Source organism: Nipponia nippon, unplaced genomic scaffold, assembly GCF_047370975.1.
Source record: "Nipponia nippon isolate SJK-2023a ecotype South Korea unplaced genomic scaffold, ASM4737097v1 scaffold_6, whole genome shotgun sequence".
NCBI classification, from domain to species: Eukaryota; Metazoa; Chordata; class Aves; order Pelecaniformes; family Threskiornithidae; genus Nipponia; species Nipponia nippon.
The window spans coordinates 30,234,475-30,253,809 of record NW_028262380.1 but is presented as its reverse complement, the minus strand read 5'-3'; the positions used below and the strand labels follow the sequence as shown (position 1 = coordinate 30,253,809).

The following is a 19,335-nucleotide window of genomic DNA, read 5'->3' as shown; positions in this document are numbered from 1 at the left end:
CTTTGGAAGACATTTTAGAAGATTGTTGGAATAGCTTTTTGGTGAGATTTATAGCATTGTGCTAAATTCAAGTGAGATTGTAAATACTGGAAAGGGATTACTTCTGCTTAGCTCTTAAAGGAAGTGACTGTAAGGAGTTCTGCTCTGGGGCAGCAGCCTGACTTACAGTACAGCGGAAAGGTTGCTGGTTTTTCCATTCCTCTACTTCCCGTTCCCTTCTTCATAGGTCTGATGCGTATCTTAATCATCTTCCGAATGTGGCAGCCCATGAATCTCTTGCTGAAAGCTTTGCTATTAGCATAGTATTTGGCAGTGGTAAAAACTTTGCTACAAATGTTCTTTTGTGGCTTTAGAAACACCCCAGCTCTTCTGTTTGAAAAGAGCACAGTAAACCTTGATCGAGTCTGAATTCCTTTATTGTGTCTTTTTACTGGCATGGAGACTGATGAAAGTCAAAACACTGGTATAGTAACAGAAACAAAGTGCAGTGTGCTATTACACAAGCCCTTGTCAGCAGAAGAAAAGCCTTTTGGTTTCTTTCCATCTGAACTGTACAAATACAGTTTTAAAAATCAAGCTTACTACAAAATTAGGAGAGCCTCAGGCTTTGTGAAGTAAAGAGGAGTACTGTAACTTTTTCAGATGGGCTGGTTTGCATGGGTTGAATTGAACTCTAAAATTCGTTTGGGTAAAAATGGGAAGATCCTGAAATTTTAGCCTGAAGATATGAAATAACATTTTGAGTTAGAGAAGTACCTTAAAATGGACAGGAAAACATAGGTGAATACCTTATCTAAAACCATAAAGAAAATAAAGAATATAAAATATGCTTTTTTTTTAAATGAAAAGTTGCATTGGACCATAACGGTGTTTAACATGCTATTTATTCTTGACACAATCAATGTAAAAATATTCAAGATTCAATACCAGCAATTCCTGGAATAAACTTTAGGGATAAAAGCTACCTGCGAAGAAAATGAGCTGTAATAAAGATAAGTACATATGCAGCTTTCCAGATAAATCAAGTCTGATCTCAGATATCTAAAATCCACCTTCACCAACCATTAGGACAATTCGGTGATAGAGACAAGTAGCGAGACAATGTCAGTCTGGGTTTGAGGTCCTTACAAAGGAGGAGAAGGCAGATCAGCATTGCAGGGCTCAAAGCAGTCTGCAGGGTGTTTGAATCCCTTCTGCAGCACATCTCTGGGTAAATGATGGGTACCTGGATAACAGCTGGGCTTGGGAGACACTGTGGCCCCCCATAATGCAGAGGAGATCATCTTGTAGGCTGTTTCTTGGGATGTTTATGCACATTTCTCTGTTGCCTGTTTACCTGGTCTCCAAACCCATTGGGAGAGCAAGCTGCAGAATCAGTGAGGCAGCAGCCAAAGTCTCACTCCAGGCATCCTCATGAAGCAGGAGGCTTCCCGTACCAACTGAACTGAGACAGGCCTGGCTTGGCCCAAGGAGTCCTGAATCCCTGACAGTGAGTCTCACAGTGCAGCTCCAAGGGCTCCCTGGTGTTCTCAGGGCATTTTTCCAAGGAGAGGGGACACTGCTTGTCTCAGACCTGAACTCCTTCCATTGTGCAGCCTGGATCCTGAGCAGGCGGTTCCTGAGTTAAATTAGTCTGCTCTTTGCCTCATCAAAAGTAACAGAAGTCCTGCAGTGTGGGACTATCTAGCCAAGCGGATTTGGTTTTTCCAGCCTGTTGCAATACTGAGTTCCTGATTTCTCCCTGTAGTGCAACTAAAAATGTAGTCTTGACCTGAAGCAAATGTTCCCCATCTCAGTGATGGTCAATATAGCAGATGTTTTGTTGCATCACCCACCCCCAGAGGCAGGAAGGCTTTTTGCTTGTCAGTGGTAAATGTTTTTGAAGAGTTCGAAGTATTTCTGAAAGTTTTGGATATATTCCTATTTGGAGGGCTTCTGTATAGGCCTTTGCATTCCCAGGGGAACACTCTGAGTATAGTGGGGTTAGGCATTCCCTGATAACTCTTGATGACGATGGTCTTTCTGAATAGTGAGACCTGTAGAAAGAAATTGACATGGCTGTTTCATCTTGCAATGTTACACCAGTGTTGTTGTTTAACCCCAGCCAGCAACTAAGCCCCACACAGCCGCTCGCTTAGTCCCCCCCGGTGGGATGCGGGAGAGAATTAGAAGCGTAAAAGTGAGAAAACTCATGGGTTGAGATAAAGACAGTTTACTAGGTCAAGTAAAAGCCGTGCACGTAAGCAAAGCAAACCAAGGAATTCATTCACTGCTTCCCATCGGCAGGCAGGTGTTCAGCCATCTCCAGGAAAGCAGGGCTCCGTCCCATGTCATGGTTACTTTGGAAGACAAACACCATCACTCCAAACGTCCCCCTTGTTCTTCCCCCAGCTTTCTATGCTGAGTGTGATGTCATATGGTATGGGAGATCCCTTTGGTCAGTTGGGGTCAGCTGTCCCAGCTGTGTCCCCTCCCAGCTTCTTGTGTACCTCCAGCCTACTTGCTGGTGGGGTGGTGTGAGGAGCGGAAAAGGCCTTGACTCTGTGTAAGCACTGCTCAGCAATAACGACAACATCCCTGTGTTATCAACACTGTTTCCAGCACAAATCCAAAACATAGCCCCATCCTAGCTACTATGAAGAAAATTAACTCTACCCCAGCCAAAATCAGCACAACCAGGATGAAGTTCAGGGTTTCGACCCTGTTGAGTATGGTCAGAGTGTTCAGTTAACTAAATAGATCTCATTTTCTGATAGTCATCTGGTTTTGCTAGTCCAGGACAGAGATGTTGCTTCAAGCTCCAGATGTGCAAAGCATATGTAGCCTTCTGCTGTTTTTCTTAAGCAACTAAACTTTTCAGGTCATCTCTGTAACTCATTAAATGTAACAGAAAAGATGAAGGATACTGGTATTACTGCCAATGAAGTTTCTGTTTTTCAGGAGATGTGACAAAATAGCTGAGATGGAGAGATGTTCAGGAGCAGAACAGTTTGTTTTTCCCCACTAAGGGACACTGCAGTTGTGTGTAGTGTTGCTTAGAAGCATCACCAGCTGAGGAGCCATCTTTGCATTAATCATTATGCTTCTTTCAAGTTGGATGCTGAATTCAGGAAAGGGGTGTGCCAGTTCAGTTTTTCAGTCTCACCTGCCGATATGCAGAGTAGCATCCTTGAGAGCACAAAACAACTGCTCAGAAGAGAAAACAGTCATGTCTTAGAATAACTGGAACTATGCGAGTTGTGATGTCCGTGTGCATATTTTGCAATTTATCCTCCATCCCTTCTTTTTCAGTCTAGCACATATAGGTTCCGGTAGTTGAAAGAAACGTGATTTATGAGGAACAAGTACTTGTGCTCTAGGTGTGAATCCTGTGTAGGTTGAACAGTGAATGGAGTGCTTACTGGGCTTGGAAATGGCTATTAGTGTGGAGGCCACAGTGTGGCAGAAGCTTGGTGGTAAAGATAAGGCAGTGGCAGAAGGCTCATTTTGAGAGCACACATATGCATCCTTTCTTACCAAGTGCATCCCTGAGAAAGAATTCTGTAATATGAAGTTGACCAAAAAGGCATGGCAGGAAATTTGCCCTTTTTGATGACTGCCTGCAGCTTAACACAGAATGAGTGGTATCAACAAATATAGATGAATTGTAGAATAATTTTGGGCTGGAAGTCATCTAGTCCAACCCCCTGCTCAAATCAAGGACAGCTTAAGAGTTAGACTAGATATGTTGGACCTTGTTTAGCTGAATTTTGAATATGTCCAAGGATGGCAATTCTACAGCCTGTCTGGGTACCCTGCACCAGTTTTAACCGCTCTTGTGGAGAAAATGTTCTCCTTTATGTACAGTTTGATTTTTCACTTGCTGCAGTGTGTGACCATTGCTTCTCATCCTCTGACTGTGCACCTCCAAGAAGTCCGATTCAGTCTTCTCTGTAATCACTTATTATGTCCTTGAAGACAGTAAGTAGCTCCCCTCCCCACTTTCATTTCTTGAGACTAAACAAACCCATCTCCTTCAGCCATTACTTGTGCATCGTTTTCTCTAGCCCCCTAAACCATTGTAGCAACCCTTCTCTGGACCCACTCTAAGTGTGTCTTGTACTGTGGAGTGCAAAACTTCATACGCCAGATGCTGTCTCACAAGGACTAAACAGAGGGTTATAACCACTTCCCTTTGCCTGCTGGCTACGTTAGTGCAGATGCCACCTAGTACGTTGTTCGCTTCCATTGCTGCAAGGGCATATGGCTGATTCATGTTCAACTTGACAGGCACATTTAATCGTGAACTTTAGAAGGATTTAGGTCACAGATCCACTGTTAGTCTATTGCAAATGAAAGAAACACAGGAAAAGTTGAAATAAAGGCTGAAAAATAAAAAGGACAGCATGTTGAATGTGGCAAGAGGCTTGCTAGAGTCCAAAGCCATCCATGAAATGTGTTCTTAGTGAGTGCTATTGTTTCTACAGTTGAAAAGAGAACTGGAAACTGCTGTGTCCCAAATGTTGAAATATTGTGCTAGCAAATAATAAATTTTAATCCTCCTTGTTGGACTTCTGCTCAAACACTGGAAATATATAAAAATGAGAGGACTTCTTATGCACAGTTACTTAAGCTTACTGTTGTTAACTGCATTTGTTTTATTTTGGCAAGAGCTTGAGGACCGAAAAAGAGGTACTGTGTCAGGTCCGGACACAGACTGTGACTCTTTAATACCAATGAGTTTAAAAGTGAAGGAACTCTTAACTGATGGAGCAGTGCAGTATATTTCATGAGGAAGAAGAAAAGTCTAAAGCAATAAAGGCAGCTGTAGGTAGCTTGATCTTATCCAGCTCTGTCGAGTCAATTTTTTTTTTTAAATAACTTAGCAGTTTCTTTCCTTTGTCTCTCACCTTTGCTTTCTCCCCTCCCTTAAATTGTCTTTTAGTAGGTTATGTTTCTTTACGACTTGGGGAAAACACCACTTTGCATCTACCTGTTATTTGTGCACTGGTTGGTATATCTTTAATGGCAGAGTATCAATTTGAACCTTAAAGTACAGGTTTTTTCTGGGAAATGTACACACTAAAATCCATCTTACTGAGGAGCAAAGAGAGGAAAAAATGATGATAGAATATCTATGTCATTTACATATCCTATCTGAAAAAAGTACCTTGAAATACCAAATCTTCATCTTAACTGTAGAGATGAAAAGAATGGTGTGGAACATGCAACTCCACTGGGTTCTCCTACTGCAACAACAGCTACAGCTTTTGGGAATGGGCTTGGAAGTGATCCTGGGAGTTAAGTCCTGCCCTCTGCTTAAAGGAAACATGCCTAATTTAGAGAAGGAGACTGAGACAGATAATGTGAAGTGCACTCATAACAAAATGAAATAAATTTTAACCAGAACAGGTTAGCAGAGATGTTTTAATCCAAAATGAAAATATTTAAAAAAACCAACCAAACAAACAATGAAACAGAAGTTTTGTAGAGCATCCTGTACTTTCTCTATTGCAAGAAGTTTATTTGGAGGCAAAATTTCTTCCTCAATATTTTAGGAAGGTATTCCTTGCAGGTGACTGTAAATGGCTTTTTCCTGTTCTTGTTTAGGAAAGCAAGTGTTGTTCAGATTTGTTCTGGGTGTTGGGGGTTGGTTTGGGTTTGGGGGTTGGTTGGTTTGTTTGTTTAATGACTACTGCATAATGCATCATGTAAATTTACCTTAAAAAAAGAAGTGTAATATTGGGACTACTCACACTTGATTTAAGTTTAGAGAAAGACTTCAGTTGGTTCTGAAATAGCAAGTACCATGTTTTACCCTAAGCTCTTGTTGAATTTTTTAGTTTGTTTTTAATTCTGTGACTTAATATTCTTGCAGAAATAACACTTCCTAGGTTAAGTTAGTTTACAAAGTTTCAGTAAAGGTACTTTTGTCTCAACTGTTTCTCGTTGTTGAGTGAATAACCTACTGCATGCTTGATAGTCTCTTGTGGTGTAAGATGGGTAATGGTTCAAGCCCTAATAGAATTGTAAAGCATGTCACTTTTGTGACTCAAACCTCATTTACTTTGCACTTCACTGCTATGAAACAGCAGATGGAAGTGAAACACAGAACCCTGTGCAGTGATGTGAAACAGAGAAATATGCTGGTAGTATGTTATCTTTGATTAAATTATAGTTGGCACATGGATGCAGGACTATTTGGCTAACCTTACTGTTACTTTTCAGAAGGGAGTGGGGTGACAATGTCCTTCTATGTGTCTGGACTTTTTGGATAAAGTCTTTTTTTGTTTTCTTTTTTTTTTTTTCTCTTTTTTTTTTTTTTTTTCTGGACAGTAAACGCAAACACTTAAATATGAACTTATGGCCAGGTCTCCTTCCATGTCTGGTTGTGATTAGAGTTGAAGATAATTATTAAAAATTTAAAAGAAAACAGAAGTGTGTTGCTCTTGCAGGAGTTCTGCAAATATATCATTTCATTATTTATATTCTTTGCTAATGTAATACTGCAAAGCTTATATTAACTTCAGCATGAAGTCTTTTTGTCTTAACAGAAGTATTGTGAAAAGCCTATGTTAATGTGGTCTTTCTCTAGACAATTTACATGATGTTCACAATAGTTGGGAGTAAATATTAATGTACAGATAAATATTTGTGAAGCTTTGAAACAAAGGTTTAATGCAAATGTACACGGTTATTGATTTTTTATATTGTGTATCTTTAAGAGGAAATGACTGTGGGTTAAAAGCTTAATAATTCAAATAGTATTTACTTGCATATATACTGGTAACTAGTATTGTTTTGAGAGATGTGGTAAGTAACAGTACTTCTTCATTGGCTGGAATCTGTAGTGAGTTATAGTGTTTCTAATGTGTCTAAACAAACAACTTTTCTGTTAAATAAACCAAATTGCCCAGGAAAGGTTGAAATGCTTCTTCCAGTTTTTGATTACCCATTAGTCAGTAGTAGGTAAAAGCTAGATCAGTAATCCTGCTATATAGAAATAAGCTGATTTTATATATATATATAAAATATAAAAGTAAAGTATATATATATATATATAAAATATAAAAGTAAAGTATAAATATATATATTTATATATATAAATATAAAAGTAAAGTATTAAAGATACTATTCCTTAGCTACAGAATGCTGATGCAACTTCCTGAAAAGAAGTAATTGTATTGCCATCTTCTGTTCTCTGCTAAAATTTATTTGGTGTTTTTTCAGGTAAACACCAGAGATTTCTTTTATTCACTAAGCTTAGTTTATTTTTTTGCTGATGTTGAGTTCTATTCTATCTTCTCAGTCTTGAAAAGAAATATTTTGAAGTTTTGAATTTGAAGGTTTTTTTTTTAAAAAAGCCACTGTACTTGTAGACTGTCCATTTATGATGATCAAGACATGGTTAAAAACACAGGAGCAGGTCCCTTAAGCCTCTGAACCTGGGTGAAAAATAAAACACTTATTCTTTAAGTCCAAGAAAAGGATATTTACTGCAGTTGCTGTTGTTTATATCTGTGGGGAAGCAGCCTGGTTGGAAATAAGATAGAACTTGCTGTACCTGCGTGCTGTGATATTTTCATTTCATACGGTGCATCAGCCATAATGACTGTGTTTTTAAATCAGCAGGAGAGTTCATGAATATGGGTTGGGACATGCTGATTCTGGTGTCTGCTTGGCACGCAGGGGAAACACGTGGCACCTGCACTTTGCTGGAACACTGGGGCAGTTGTGGGTGTCAGCACTGAGTACCGTGCTTTGTGTGTCTTAAGAGATGACAGAAAGGGCTTCAGAATTTCTTTATGTTAAGAAAGGAGCCATCTAGCCAAAAAAAGGGGGAAGCAAACTTGAAGAAAGTAGCTGAAAGTGATGTAGAAGTAAAGGAGCGAAGTGTCACTGAGAACAGCGCGTGCCGAAGGACTTAAACCAAAGACAGACTATGTGCTGGTGTGCTTGCAAAGTCTCTAAGTGTAAGACTTGACGTGGAACATGGCAATACAGTAAAACCGGGTGGCTTGCCCAGTGCTGTTTTTCCAAGCATAATTGTGTAAGCCTCATCATTCAGGCTTGCAAAGGATGACTCGTTACACAAGAGACATGGTGAATTACATATGTACATACTCATACAACATCATGTTTTCCATCCCTATTTATTTGCTTACCACCCAAAATGATTGTTAGGGTATTCTCAGCTGCAGAAGTCTTCCAGAAATCATTAGAGAAATATCAGTCCTGTGAATAATGTACCAAAGAAGAACAACGACCTCCCTCTCTCTGGGACAGCGTGCCAAGAACACGATGAAGTACTCAGTGTCTGAAAACATATGTCTTAGTGCTAAATGAGGACATGCGCAAGCCACCTGAAATCCTTTGGGCATGGTATTTTAAGACAAACAAGTTGATTCATTTCTGTGAGAAGTTTAAAGCATCCAGGAGATGATTCAACCAAGTCAAGTCCCTTTACAGTCACAGTGAATTACTGTTTTCAAGGATTACTGCTTTTTTATGGCTGGAGACCCTCTGGTTGGGACTTGGCCTAGTGCTCAGTGTTTATTAACCTGGTGAAAGAGGTGAAAAATAAGGTAACAAAATATGGTCATGATACATGTTTAGTCAAGATTAAGAAGGGGATTTGAGAAACTCTGGTATGCCAGTGGTTAATTGGAAGTTTAATATAGATGGCGACTCCTAAGAAACTTAATTCTGGAAGGTAAAATTTCACCTATTTATTCAAACAGTTCTGAAATTTGCTTTAATATTTGGGAGGGCAACCCAAGAATATTGTAGACGCTGGCTAGAGATGGTTGTTACTTTTTTGTTCATACTGATTTAACAATGAAAAGGGGAAACTGAATGGTAGAGTGCACAAAGAAGGAAATAATGGGTTGAAGTGGCCATGCATTTAAAAACAAAGCTCTGAAGGACAAAAAAGAAAAAATTGCCAATCCATATTGAGACACCTAAGCTACCAGTTACGTTTGTCAAAGCCTTCTGAATGTACGGGGAAACTTGAAACTGTAGATGATCTAGGAATCGTAAATCCTAACTGGGGTCATATTTAGGCATTTGCATTTAGGTGCTTAGAACTAAAAATCTTGATGATTATGTTAGAGTGCTTTAGTTACATTTGTCCCACCTAATTGATGAGGTTTTATTTGTTTTAAGGCACATAAAAGAATTTTGAAAGAATAGTAACAGAACTGATATTTAAGCATGGTTTCAATTTTTTAATAAAAGACAGGCTAATTAGGAGAGAAGGCTAAAAAGGCATATGGCACTTGTATGAATTTAAATGATCTGTTAAAACAAGGATTTAATGATACCATACACATCTAGCGATGAATAATAAACTGTTTTTGAGATAACTAACTCAGTGCTACAGCTGATGAGACTGAAGCCAAGTCAGGTTAGATGTTCAGACTGACATGGCAAGTGTTAGTTAAGTGGCAAATACAGTCCAGCTTTATTTGTTCTGGGTGTATACCTCTATTCCAGGTTTTGCTAAACCTCAGCATAGTTGTCACCATTGTCAATGGCTCCTACGTCCTCGAAAGTCACTGCTATACACACCTTCAGATGCGTGACAGGTGAGAGGCTCTGCCTCCCTGAAGGTCCATCACTCTGGAGTGACTTGAGCTGCACTGAAAAGCCCGCAGTGGGCTGGGAGGAGTGGCTGACCTCCAGTGCCTGTGTCCTGCAGCTATCGCTAGGGTGGCAGGAGGAATGAGGGTCAGTAAGGGCCAGCGAGGAAAAGGCTGGTGACAGCTCTTCCTTGGTGGCACAGCGCTGCTGGGAGCAGGCAGCAGGAGGCTGCCACTGCCTTGAAGTTTGGGTTGTACTTCAGGGGCTGCTCAGACCCCCAAGATGGACTTATCCTGGGATTGCTGTAGTGGGGACTTGCAGTTTGTGCTCATACCTGTGACCGTGGGGTTGTCTGGATACTAGTGCTCCTGCAACAGAAAAGGGAGAGAGGCTTACAAGTGGCCATCAATCCCAGAGCAGATGGGTTTGTGTTTGTGGGAGATGAGCTCTTAGGCTCTTAGAAATAAGCCTGTGACATCTGCTTTCAGTCTGTTGTAAGGTTTAGTGCTCTTCAGGTCCAGAGCCTTATTCTGGAAAAGCCAGCCAAACAGCATCTCATACTGGCCTACTTTTCATCTCTCCAAAGAACTAAGGAGTAGTTGGCATTCTTCTCTTCTTTATTAACAATGTAAGGACTGGGTGACTTTTGAAGTTAACTAAACAAAAGTTGAGATCAAATTATTTTTGTGGCACTTGCTGTTAGAGAGTGTTACTGAAACTTCCTAAGAAGTAAAAAAGTATTTTGAGTTAATAAGAATAACATCTGGAAATTACACTAACAAGGAGACATAAGGGGCGTCATCCATCCTACTAAATAGCTCTTACTTAGTTTGCAAAATATCAGACTCCCTTAGCAGAACTGTTGTCCAGTTGGCTTCATGGAGTATGAGAGCTTTCTACATTCCTCGCAAGTATCCGGCATTGGACATGATCAGAGGCAAGCTACTGGGAGAGAAAGGTTTATATTTCTAAGACCGTGGATGAGGAAAACAATTTATTTGGAAATTTTCAGCCCTCTACTGCCTTGAAAAATCTCGCCTGTGAACATAAGTGTGCCAAGGTCATTTCTTGCTTGTGGTTCTGTCAAGTGAAAAATGGACCTCAGCAAAAGTGCTCTAGCCAGTGAAGCTCAGTCTGTGTTCTTGCATAAAATTGAACTAAGTTTAAAGCTATGTGTATTTGGCGGCTCATGTAGTCTTGGAAAAGCACCCATTTATTTATTCAGTTGGTCACAAAATGTACTTCCCTCTTTACTTGTTTTCTTGTCCCTATGGAGATAATTAACTAAGTGTTAGATGAAAAAATAAGGACTGTATGTTTGGAACAGTGCATTGATAATTCTGGCCTTTGTTCTTTAGACACCTCGTTCATCCATAAATCTTTACATAAAAAAAAAATGCACTTTGTGATTCTGAATTTTAAAAATTTACTTCTACCTATCTTCAACTATCTTGAAAAATAATTATTTTCTTGACGTGATGCCTGCATTACACTACGTAGACTGCAGCATTAATTTAAAATGGAAAAAAGGCATACTGTGGAATCGTGTCTTGATGTCTACAAATGTGGTTTGTCTAGTTAACTTTTTGTTTAACTGTCGAAGTGAAAGTCTTTCTGTTCCACTCAGGCTACTCAAAAAAAGATTTTTCACAGACCTTAAATATCAGTTGCTGGTAATTTCTGCTCCATGTCTAACTTGAGTGATCTGCTTTAGTAGTAGTAGAATTATTTCTTCCCTTCAGTCTAACTGTACACATCATCATTTTTGCATGTAGTATTAACTGTGCATTTTCTATATGGTATAGTGTTGCAGATGTTGGTATTCAGTGCTGCTATTTTCAAATTTAACAAAAAAACCATTTATTTCAATTAATATATTTTTTTAAAATACAAGGTATGGCTTCTGTAATTTAAAAGTTGGCAAAAGTGATCTGTAGTTCTTTTGGGATCTGTCCTGAATTCTTGAAAGTTGGAATTCAACATCTGTATGTCCCAATATGTTTGCAAATTAATTATTGTAGGAGTGAAGGATTGAAGGGGGCCATTTGTATTGAATTAAGTCTTGTGAGCATTTGTGAAACTGCTCATCAGACACTCGTCAAACCCCTCCTTAGAACAAGTTAAATTTGTTTGCTTTCACTCTTGTCTCCGCTATTGGAAGACTGATTGATACAGCGATATGTTTCTTAATGTTTTGTGTAAATATATTCATGCTTTATTTATGCCCATTGATTTTAGTACCAATATTGACCCTTAATGTAAACGTTTCTTGTGCATTTATAGAGATGTCTGTTTTTTTCCAGGTGGGGCAGGGAGCCCATATAAGCCAGGCATTTCTATTTTGCTTTCCTAACTTAAGTTCTCTGTCCCCCTAATCATTATAGTAGCCTCTCTGTGCATGCAGCACAATTTTGAGTTAAACTTCCAGGAACGGGGATGATTGGAGCTGCACGGAGTGCTCCAGGAGGAGAAGCTTTGTATTTCTGTGGCCCTGTTTTTTACTGTAACTATATCCCCTGGTATGGATTGTACCTGCTTTTTTTTACAATGAGGAGGCCTAGACATTATTTCCTTCTTCTGCCATTTCCAGGTTTTAACTCCCAATTTACAGCAGATGCTCTTATCCTAGCCTCAAAATGCATAATTTTGCACTTTGTGCTGTTAAATTTCATCCCACTTACATTAGTCCAATGCTCAAAGCAATCCAGCTGTGCCTTCTGCTCTTTCTCCATATTAATGTTGTTTCACATCCTTGTGACAGCACCCGTTTTGGCACTGTTTAGTACCAAAATTTGTACTATAAATATGTACATGTGCACACAAGCACACTTTTATTTTACCTTTTCTTCTTATATGCTAGTACTTCTCTATTTCATATTACCTGCCATCTACTTTTGCAAGTTTCTTTGATATCTTACAATTCTTCTAATCCTAGTCTTTTCCCCCTTAAATATGGTTATGGCATAGTTAATGCTATGCTAAATCCATGTGCATTAGTATTAATTCATTAACTGGTTACATATCAGTTTGATGTCATATTCTTTGATAAATGTACTTTGCATTTTATCCCACTTTTCTCTGTGATGTAAGGTATTTTTTTTTCTTGGGCATTTGTCCTGAAGCTTTTCATACTCCTCACATCAGACTAATAAGGTAGCTAATTTTCACCATTTCTTAGACATAAATATTAGTTTTCTTTTTTCCTAGTCTAGCCTAGTACCTGTTACCTCTCCCTTTTTATCCTCAGTTTATCAGATTACTAAAATACAGAGCTGCTTCATTGCACTGACCTTGTGTTTCCTGGACGGAACTGGCTCTTCGGTAATGAGACTGGTACCTAGTCCATCTTGTTTCTGTTACTTCTGTATTGTCTAGTTTCATTCCCTACACTATTTTTTCATTCTGTTGCCCAAGATTCTTGCATTAGTGCACAAATACTTTGATTGTTCCTAACTAACCACTCACAGTTTCTTAGCTGAATTAATTCCTGCACAACCTGCATCATCAGTCTATCAGCATTACTGTTTTCCTTCCCCGCTCCCCATCCTCCTGTATTCTATTAACGTGTGAGTTTCACTGTGAGACTTACCAGTCACCACCTACTCATTTTATCCTCTCTGCTCTACTTGAGAAGAGGCATGAAGCTTTGAAACTTTTTTTTTAACGTTGCTTTCAGTAGATGTTGTTTTTTATCAAGTCTTGTATCGTGATTTAATGTGGTTGACAGAGTTTGGGATAAATGTACCTGTTTCACACATGCTACACTTGATAATTATTAATGGCAAAGGTTAATTCCCAGACAATATGGAATTCCCGGTGTTTGTGCAAGAAAGATTATCAGTACTTTTAAATCCCTTTAGGGTGGTTGAGGTCATACTTCTCCTTCTTACCACATCCAGGAATTAAAAAATTATCAAGTGTTTTGTCAGCATAACGTAGTCCTTGCAAGTCAGACTTTGGTGCCTACACAGAGATCTGGCTATGCATAGGTGTAGAGTTTGGAGCAGAGTATGACTCTGATGGAGCAGGAAGAGGAGAAGAGAGCAGGACAAGACGCTTACACTACAGTCCTTTCTGCCAGTAGTTGCCATCTTCTGCCTGTGAATCTCTGGATTTGCTTTAGAAGAACAGAACAACAGTTGAAACATGTTGATGTGGTTGGTATCTATCTCCTCTTTATTTCATAGGACCTGTCTGCCACGTTGCAACACAAAAGGACTTGAAATGGCAGAGGGACTTTAAAAAAAAGAAAAAAGGCTGGTAGGGTTGGGATTAGATTAAATTTAGTCTGTTGTGCTGAAATCTCCCTCTGTGAGCAAGCAGCAGGGAAGGTGGTGAGGATTTAGGCCTCAGGAAAAGTCATTTAATTGCTGATTACCACCAATCACTTTCCCAAATTCCTTTCCTCATCTACTGGAACAGTTGTATTTATCAGTCCAGGGAGATTTCTGTGTAGAAATTGGCTGGAACTCTTGAACCCTGGATCTGAGTGGTTCCATGGATATTGTAAATATCACAGATGGGATGCTGGATTCTTGAATGCCCATGTAAGTTTTGTTAATGACTGGCTAAGGTCAGGATTTCACTTAGGTTTACGTATGTGTTGGACTTTCTTTTGGTGGTGCTCTGAGGGTGGGGAAGAATTTGATTGTTTATTTAAAATGGTGCTGAATGGATCTCAGACTGATCTAGTGCTGCATCTGGATTCACTTTCACAAGGGACAATATGGAACAAAACTCTTGAAAAATTATTTTTTTTTAAATTGAAATCAGAAGTCTTGAAAGCCCTCCCATTTTACTGTTCCATATGAGGGAAGGGCTGGCAACTTCATGTTTTCTCAGTTGAAGCAAGTTATCGGATTTTGAATATGCTACAATGTATCAGGACTGCTATAGGTAATAATGCAGTCATTATCAAAGGTATGCTGCAAGGCATCATGGACTGACATTTTCAAATCACCGTGTAAATCTGCCTGACACAGCTTTAAAAGAAATAAAACAAGACTGAAAGCTCCAGTGTTTAGTCTAAAAACACACATGGCTGTGGTTGCTGTTTTAGCCTATGTGGGCTAACCGTGGAAGCCTTTTGTCAGCTCTCCGGCCTACTGAGTGGTGTCAGCTTGATTTGTGTGTTAATTTGCTGACTTTTCGGTTTGATGCTTTCCGTTAAAATTCACATAAAGAGCCTGTGTGTTTTTGCTTTATTTAGCAACTTTCCCTAATCTAAATGCTCTTCCAAAGACCACCCTTGGTATCACTGAAACTAAGAGAAAGCACTTTCAACATTTATTCGCTGTTGGAATCATTTATTCGCCATTTATATGATACTGAAAGGACGGAGGCAGATGGGGAGCCTTGTAAAGTGATGATATAACCAAACACAGAGAAGAAACACAGTGGCAGTCTTACAAGATCTTTCCCTTATGGAAAAATACTGAATAAAATGATCAGTGGTGTAAGCCATGAACTGCCTAGCACCAGCTCAGCCTAGTGCCTTCTTGGCACCAAAGCTTGTCCTGCTTAAGTTAAAGTCTCCTCCTCACCCCATCTCACATGTCCCTGCTCTTTAGGTCTGGTTTGCTTGAGGAAGATGACTCGTTACTGGCAGAGGCTGCCAGGAACCAGGAAACAGCCCTGGACTGCCATCTCAGTCCAGACTTGCAATTAGGATGGTGTTTTGACACTGTTTTTCCTTGCGTGTTGATGGTATGTGTGATATCTTGGGGCAGATAAGGTACTATGGACCTTCCTCCCTGGAACAGATCACTTCAAAAATATAAATTGATTGAGCAGTTTAGCTGGCACTTTAATGTTGGATGGAATAACTGCTAATTCCGTAGTGTTTGTGTGGCCTGAATGACTCCCCTCACACTCTTCGTTTAAGGAGAGATCTACAGGCCAATTTATGGCACCAGGGTGTTTATTTTCAAATAACAGGTGAAATCACACTACACTTACTGCATCTCAGAAACTGAAGAGTCACACCTTGGAAGTGTCCCTTCCAAGAACAGCTCCAGAAAACAGTTCCTTGAATCACTAACATTATCTCTATTTTTTTTGAGTCAATACTGATCAAAAATGCACCCTCAGGAAGCCGCTGGAGGGTGTGGGCTTGGTGTAAGGTAAAAGGCTCACAAATTCCCATTGGACTTTTGATAAAAATAGAAAGATCAACCATTGTTTAGAAGTAGTCATCAAGTGTTATCTCCCTAGCTTAAATGAATGTCCCTCTGTGTCTGAAAACAAAAAATGGTATTACCCTTTATGTCAGCATCTGTTGTGTATTGTTAAATACCTGCCATACCACATACCTTAAGCCACAATTCATGGATAAAGTAAGTCTTTGTCCGGACCTGTTGCTGCAGCTTGAAGCTCCCAGTGATTGCAGTGAAGCTAGGATCAGGCCCATAGCGGAGAGAGCCTCTAAATTTCTCTATAGTCCATTCACTATAATTTAAAAAAATCTAGGTTTGTATTTGTCACCACTGAATACTGTGTCCTGTTTTCCTTTCCACAGGCAGAGTCACCCCAGAACAGCTCAGCTCATACATTCAGCTTTTCAGAAATAATCTCAAAGCTTTGGAGAACCATTGTGGTCTTCTACAGCTTGTGCTCGCCACAGTCCAGACTTTGAAACATCCCCAGACTTCCAAATGGGACAACTTCCTTGCCTTTGAGAGATTACTTCTGCAGGTACATATTATGTGACTTTATTTGACCTAAATTAAGTAAAAATGTTTTGTTTAATTTTTTGAATTCTCGTTGAATTCTGTAGCTTGTATTTTTTATGAAGTGTGTTGGATGTCTTGCTAAAAAGCTGTTCCTCATTGCCAAGCTGGTGAAAGGAATGGGAACCTACATAGTTAATCTCTTTACAGTGTTGTCTAAGAATAATTTTATAAACAAAAGGGTAGCTGCTAAAGGTGAAGTACATAAATAATCTGAATTGCGTAACAGTTTTACATCTATATGAAATTTTAAGGTGATATAACTTTTAGCATTGGATAGGATTATTGTTATCATCTTCATCATCATCATCATCGCTACCAGTCTGAAGATGCTTCTTGAGGTAACATGCTGATTCAAATGCAGAGAGGACTTTGTGAGTGCAAAACTTGTGTAATTTACTGAGCAGATGAAAGCTTAGTAGGAAATTCCATGCACTAAGAGAGTGAGGTTTCTCTTGCTCATAGCTGTCATCCACCCTCAGCTTTTCCCACCACCACATTTTTTACAGCATCCTGTTGGTGACCACAGTATTATTTACATACCATTTTGTATCACACTTGGATTTCTCTCAGGAAATTAAGAGTTAGTGGTATATTGAACTCTATCCTACTAACCTTTGGAGATGTATGAAACAAAGGAGGAATTTTTCTAAGAACCTAATAGAGTTAATTTCTGCTGAAATTCAGGGAAAGCTCAAAACTTTCTTCCCTGTGCTGTCTCTTCTGCCATTGTGTTCTTTTTAGAGGAACCATCTTCTGAAATTCTAGCAAGAGGCAAGTCTTCATGAGCTAACATCTAATGAAGTTAGAGTCAGCCCTAAATGAGTGAAGTGTATAGCGTGGACCTCAACTAAAACCAGATACTTGTTTTGTAAAAATTAGCTGTCTTGGTCTAGATGTCGAAAACAAACCAACAACCTGACTCTCCCCATGATCTCTGGCAGCAGGATATAATCCCTGGTCCTTTGAGAAGACTCAGCCCAAACTTCATAGCTTTGTAGTCAATGAATTTCTGTGACATTTGGGGGGCAAAAAAATGCAAAACTTAAATAGTAGCAAGCTGTTGTCTACATTCATTTAAAAAACTATTCTCTCTTGGTAAAAGACTGAAATATTTTTTGTACAACATTGGCAGCTTTCTTTCTCTAGTTAAGAAACAAACAGATCTCAGGTAAAAGAACTGCTTGCAGCCATTCTTTGGTTCGTCTGGACTGCAGAGCATGGGGCTGACAGCCCATAGTCCCCTCTTCTGCAGTGACTCATGTCACATAGGTCTTCTCAGAAGCTGGCTAAGTTCCATCTTTAAACCAATTCAGCTTTAGAATCAAAATAAAGCTGCAAGTTCAGCGTTGTTTTCACAACAACAGACAGCTGCCTATATAAAAGCCATGCCGTAAATCATCAGGGAGTGGAAAAACAGAGGCAAGAAGCAAACAACTATATATTTCATACATAACAAGCACTCTCAGAATCGTAGGTGGCTTTGGATTATACCCACTGCCTTCCACCCATCATATTAAGGTAAAATGTGTTAGCCAAAGCAAACTTTCTAGGCTAACATTTGTAACTGTTCCTTAAGCACATACTCATTTTCAGTAGTTCAAATAACAATTATTTTGAATTACACAATCTGTACAGCATGTATCCTTTTACTGACTCTATTTTGAAGACAGAGTCTGACATGCATTATCTGTTTCTGAGCACATGGCCTGTCTCTGATCTGTTGACAGGGGTTTGTAGGAAGAGCAAAATACTGAGAGGCCCAGAAACCATCAGAGATATTTTTATTTAAAAAAAAATCAACTAGGACGTTCCATTGTGAATGGTTGGTACATAGCAATCTGCACTAAATTTGATGCCATGGTAGTTTATTTCAGCAGTACTACTGAGAAATTCTTTAGCATAATTGTTATGTTTCAGATATTTTAAAATAATAAATATTAAAAAATCCTCAATAAAAAGTAATTGTTTCAATGTGAAAGTAGTGTTGTTACTATCCTATATTGGAACCACATAGAAGACAACTGTTTGTGAAAGATCTACTGGGAGTAATATTATTAGACTCGGACAATGTAGGAATTCTAGATTTTTCACTGATGGATGCATGTCAGACTCCAGCTGATGCCAAAGGAGATAACCCACTATAAACAGCTGGTGTTAGAATTCTCAGATTTCCCCCAAAAATAAATCTGCACAGTTTTGGAATTTCTCTCATTACTGGATCTCTCTGATGGGTCTCATGATTCTCTGCTAAGTCTACTTTGTGCTTTTCAGAAAAACCACGTTGTTGACATGAAACCTTTCGTCTAACTCTTGCATTGAATAACCTCTTCCACTTTTCTTCTTCTCTTTACTCCTTGAGTCACTCCTTTCAGTTGACGTTGCAGTTACTCAGTTTTAAAAATGGCCTGGTAGAGGTGGAAAGCAGCCCACTTCCACTATTTTATCATAATTAAAGATCTGTAACTTACATTTTTCAGACCTATGTTATCTCAGTAAGTTTTTTATGTCTCCAGCAAGGAAGTTTGGTTTTGACTAGAAGTTGGCTGAAAGTCAGCGCAGCTGCATACTTACTACAGAGTTGTCCTCTCCTTAACTTGGATGGATGAATGGTCTGAGAGTGAAATTGGATTTTGATGGGATCATGGCCTTGACCTCAAAGGAATGAGGATCGTGTGCTGGGTTAAGAGTAATGCATCAGAATGATTCATCTTGTCCATCACAAGTTTTCTCTGTGTTCTGCTGCTCTACCTCTGCACGTGATGGAGCTTTTACTACCCATAAGTTTTAAATGCTTTGTGAATTGAAACAGTATATCCTATTTACCAAGGAGATATCCCACCCCATCATATTTTCCTTCTCTTGAGGTCCTCTTCCTATTTTTCTAATTCTGACCATCCATAAAACTGATAAGTGGGAAGGGGAACATGAGCTAAATGCTGCACCACGCTGCTTGCAACTCCCCAGTACTCCTCATGTGAGTGCCTTGTTTTCCTTCAAGTGAGAATTTAAAAGTTAGGGAGGTAACAGAAAGTAAGAATGA

At 39.2% G+C, this 19,335-nt stretch overlaps 1 protein-coding gene across 3 annotated transcripts in view; it reads left to right on the top strand.

Annotated features, from left to right (window-relative positions):
• Positions 1 to 19,335, top strand: part of SCFD2 (sec1 family domain containing 2) — a 206,153-nt gene that overhangs the window by 40,166 nt on the left and 146,652 nt on the right. For all 3 annotated transcript variants that reach the window (XM_087736208.1, XM_009474289.2, XM_087736209.1), the window contains exon 4: positions 16,082 to 16,257. In XM_087736208.1, coding sequence (XP_087592334.1) covers positions 16,082 to 16,257 — 176 coding nt within the window. The remainder of the gene's footprint in view (positions 1 to 16,081; positions 16,258 to 19,335) is intronic.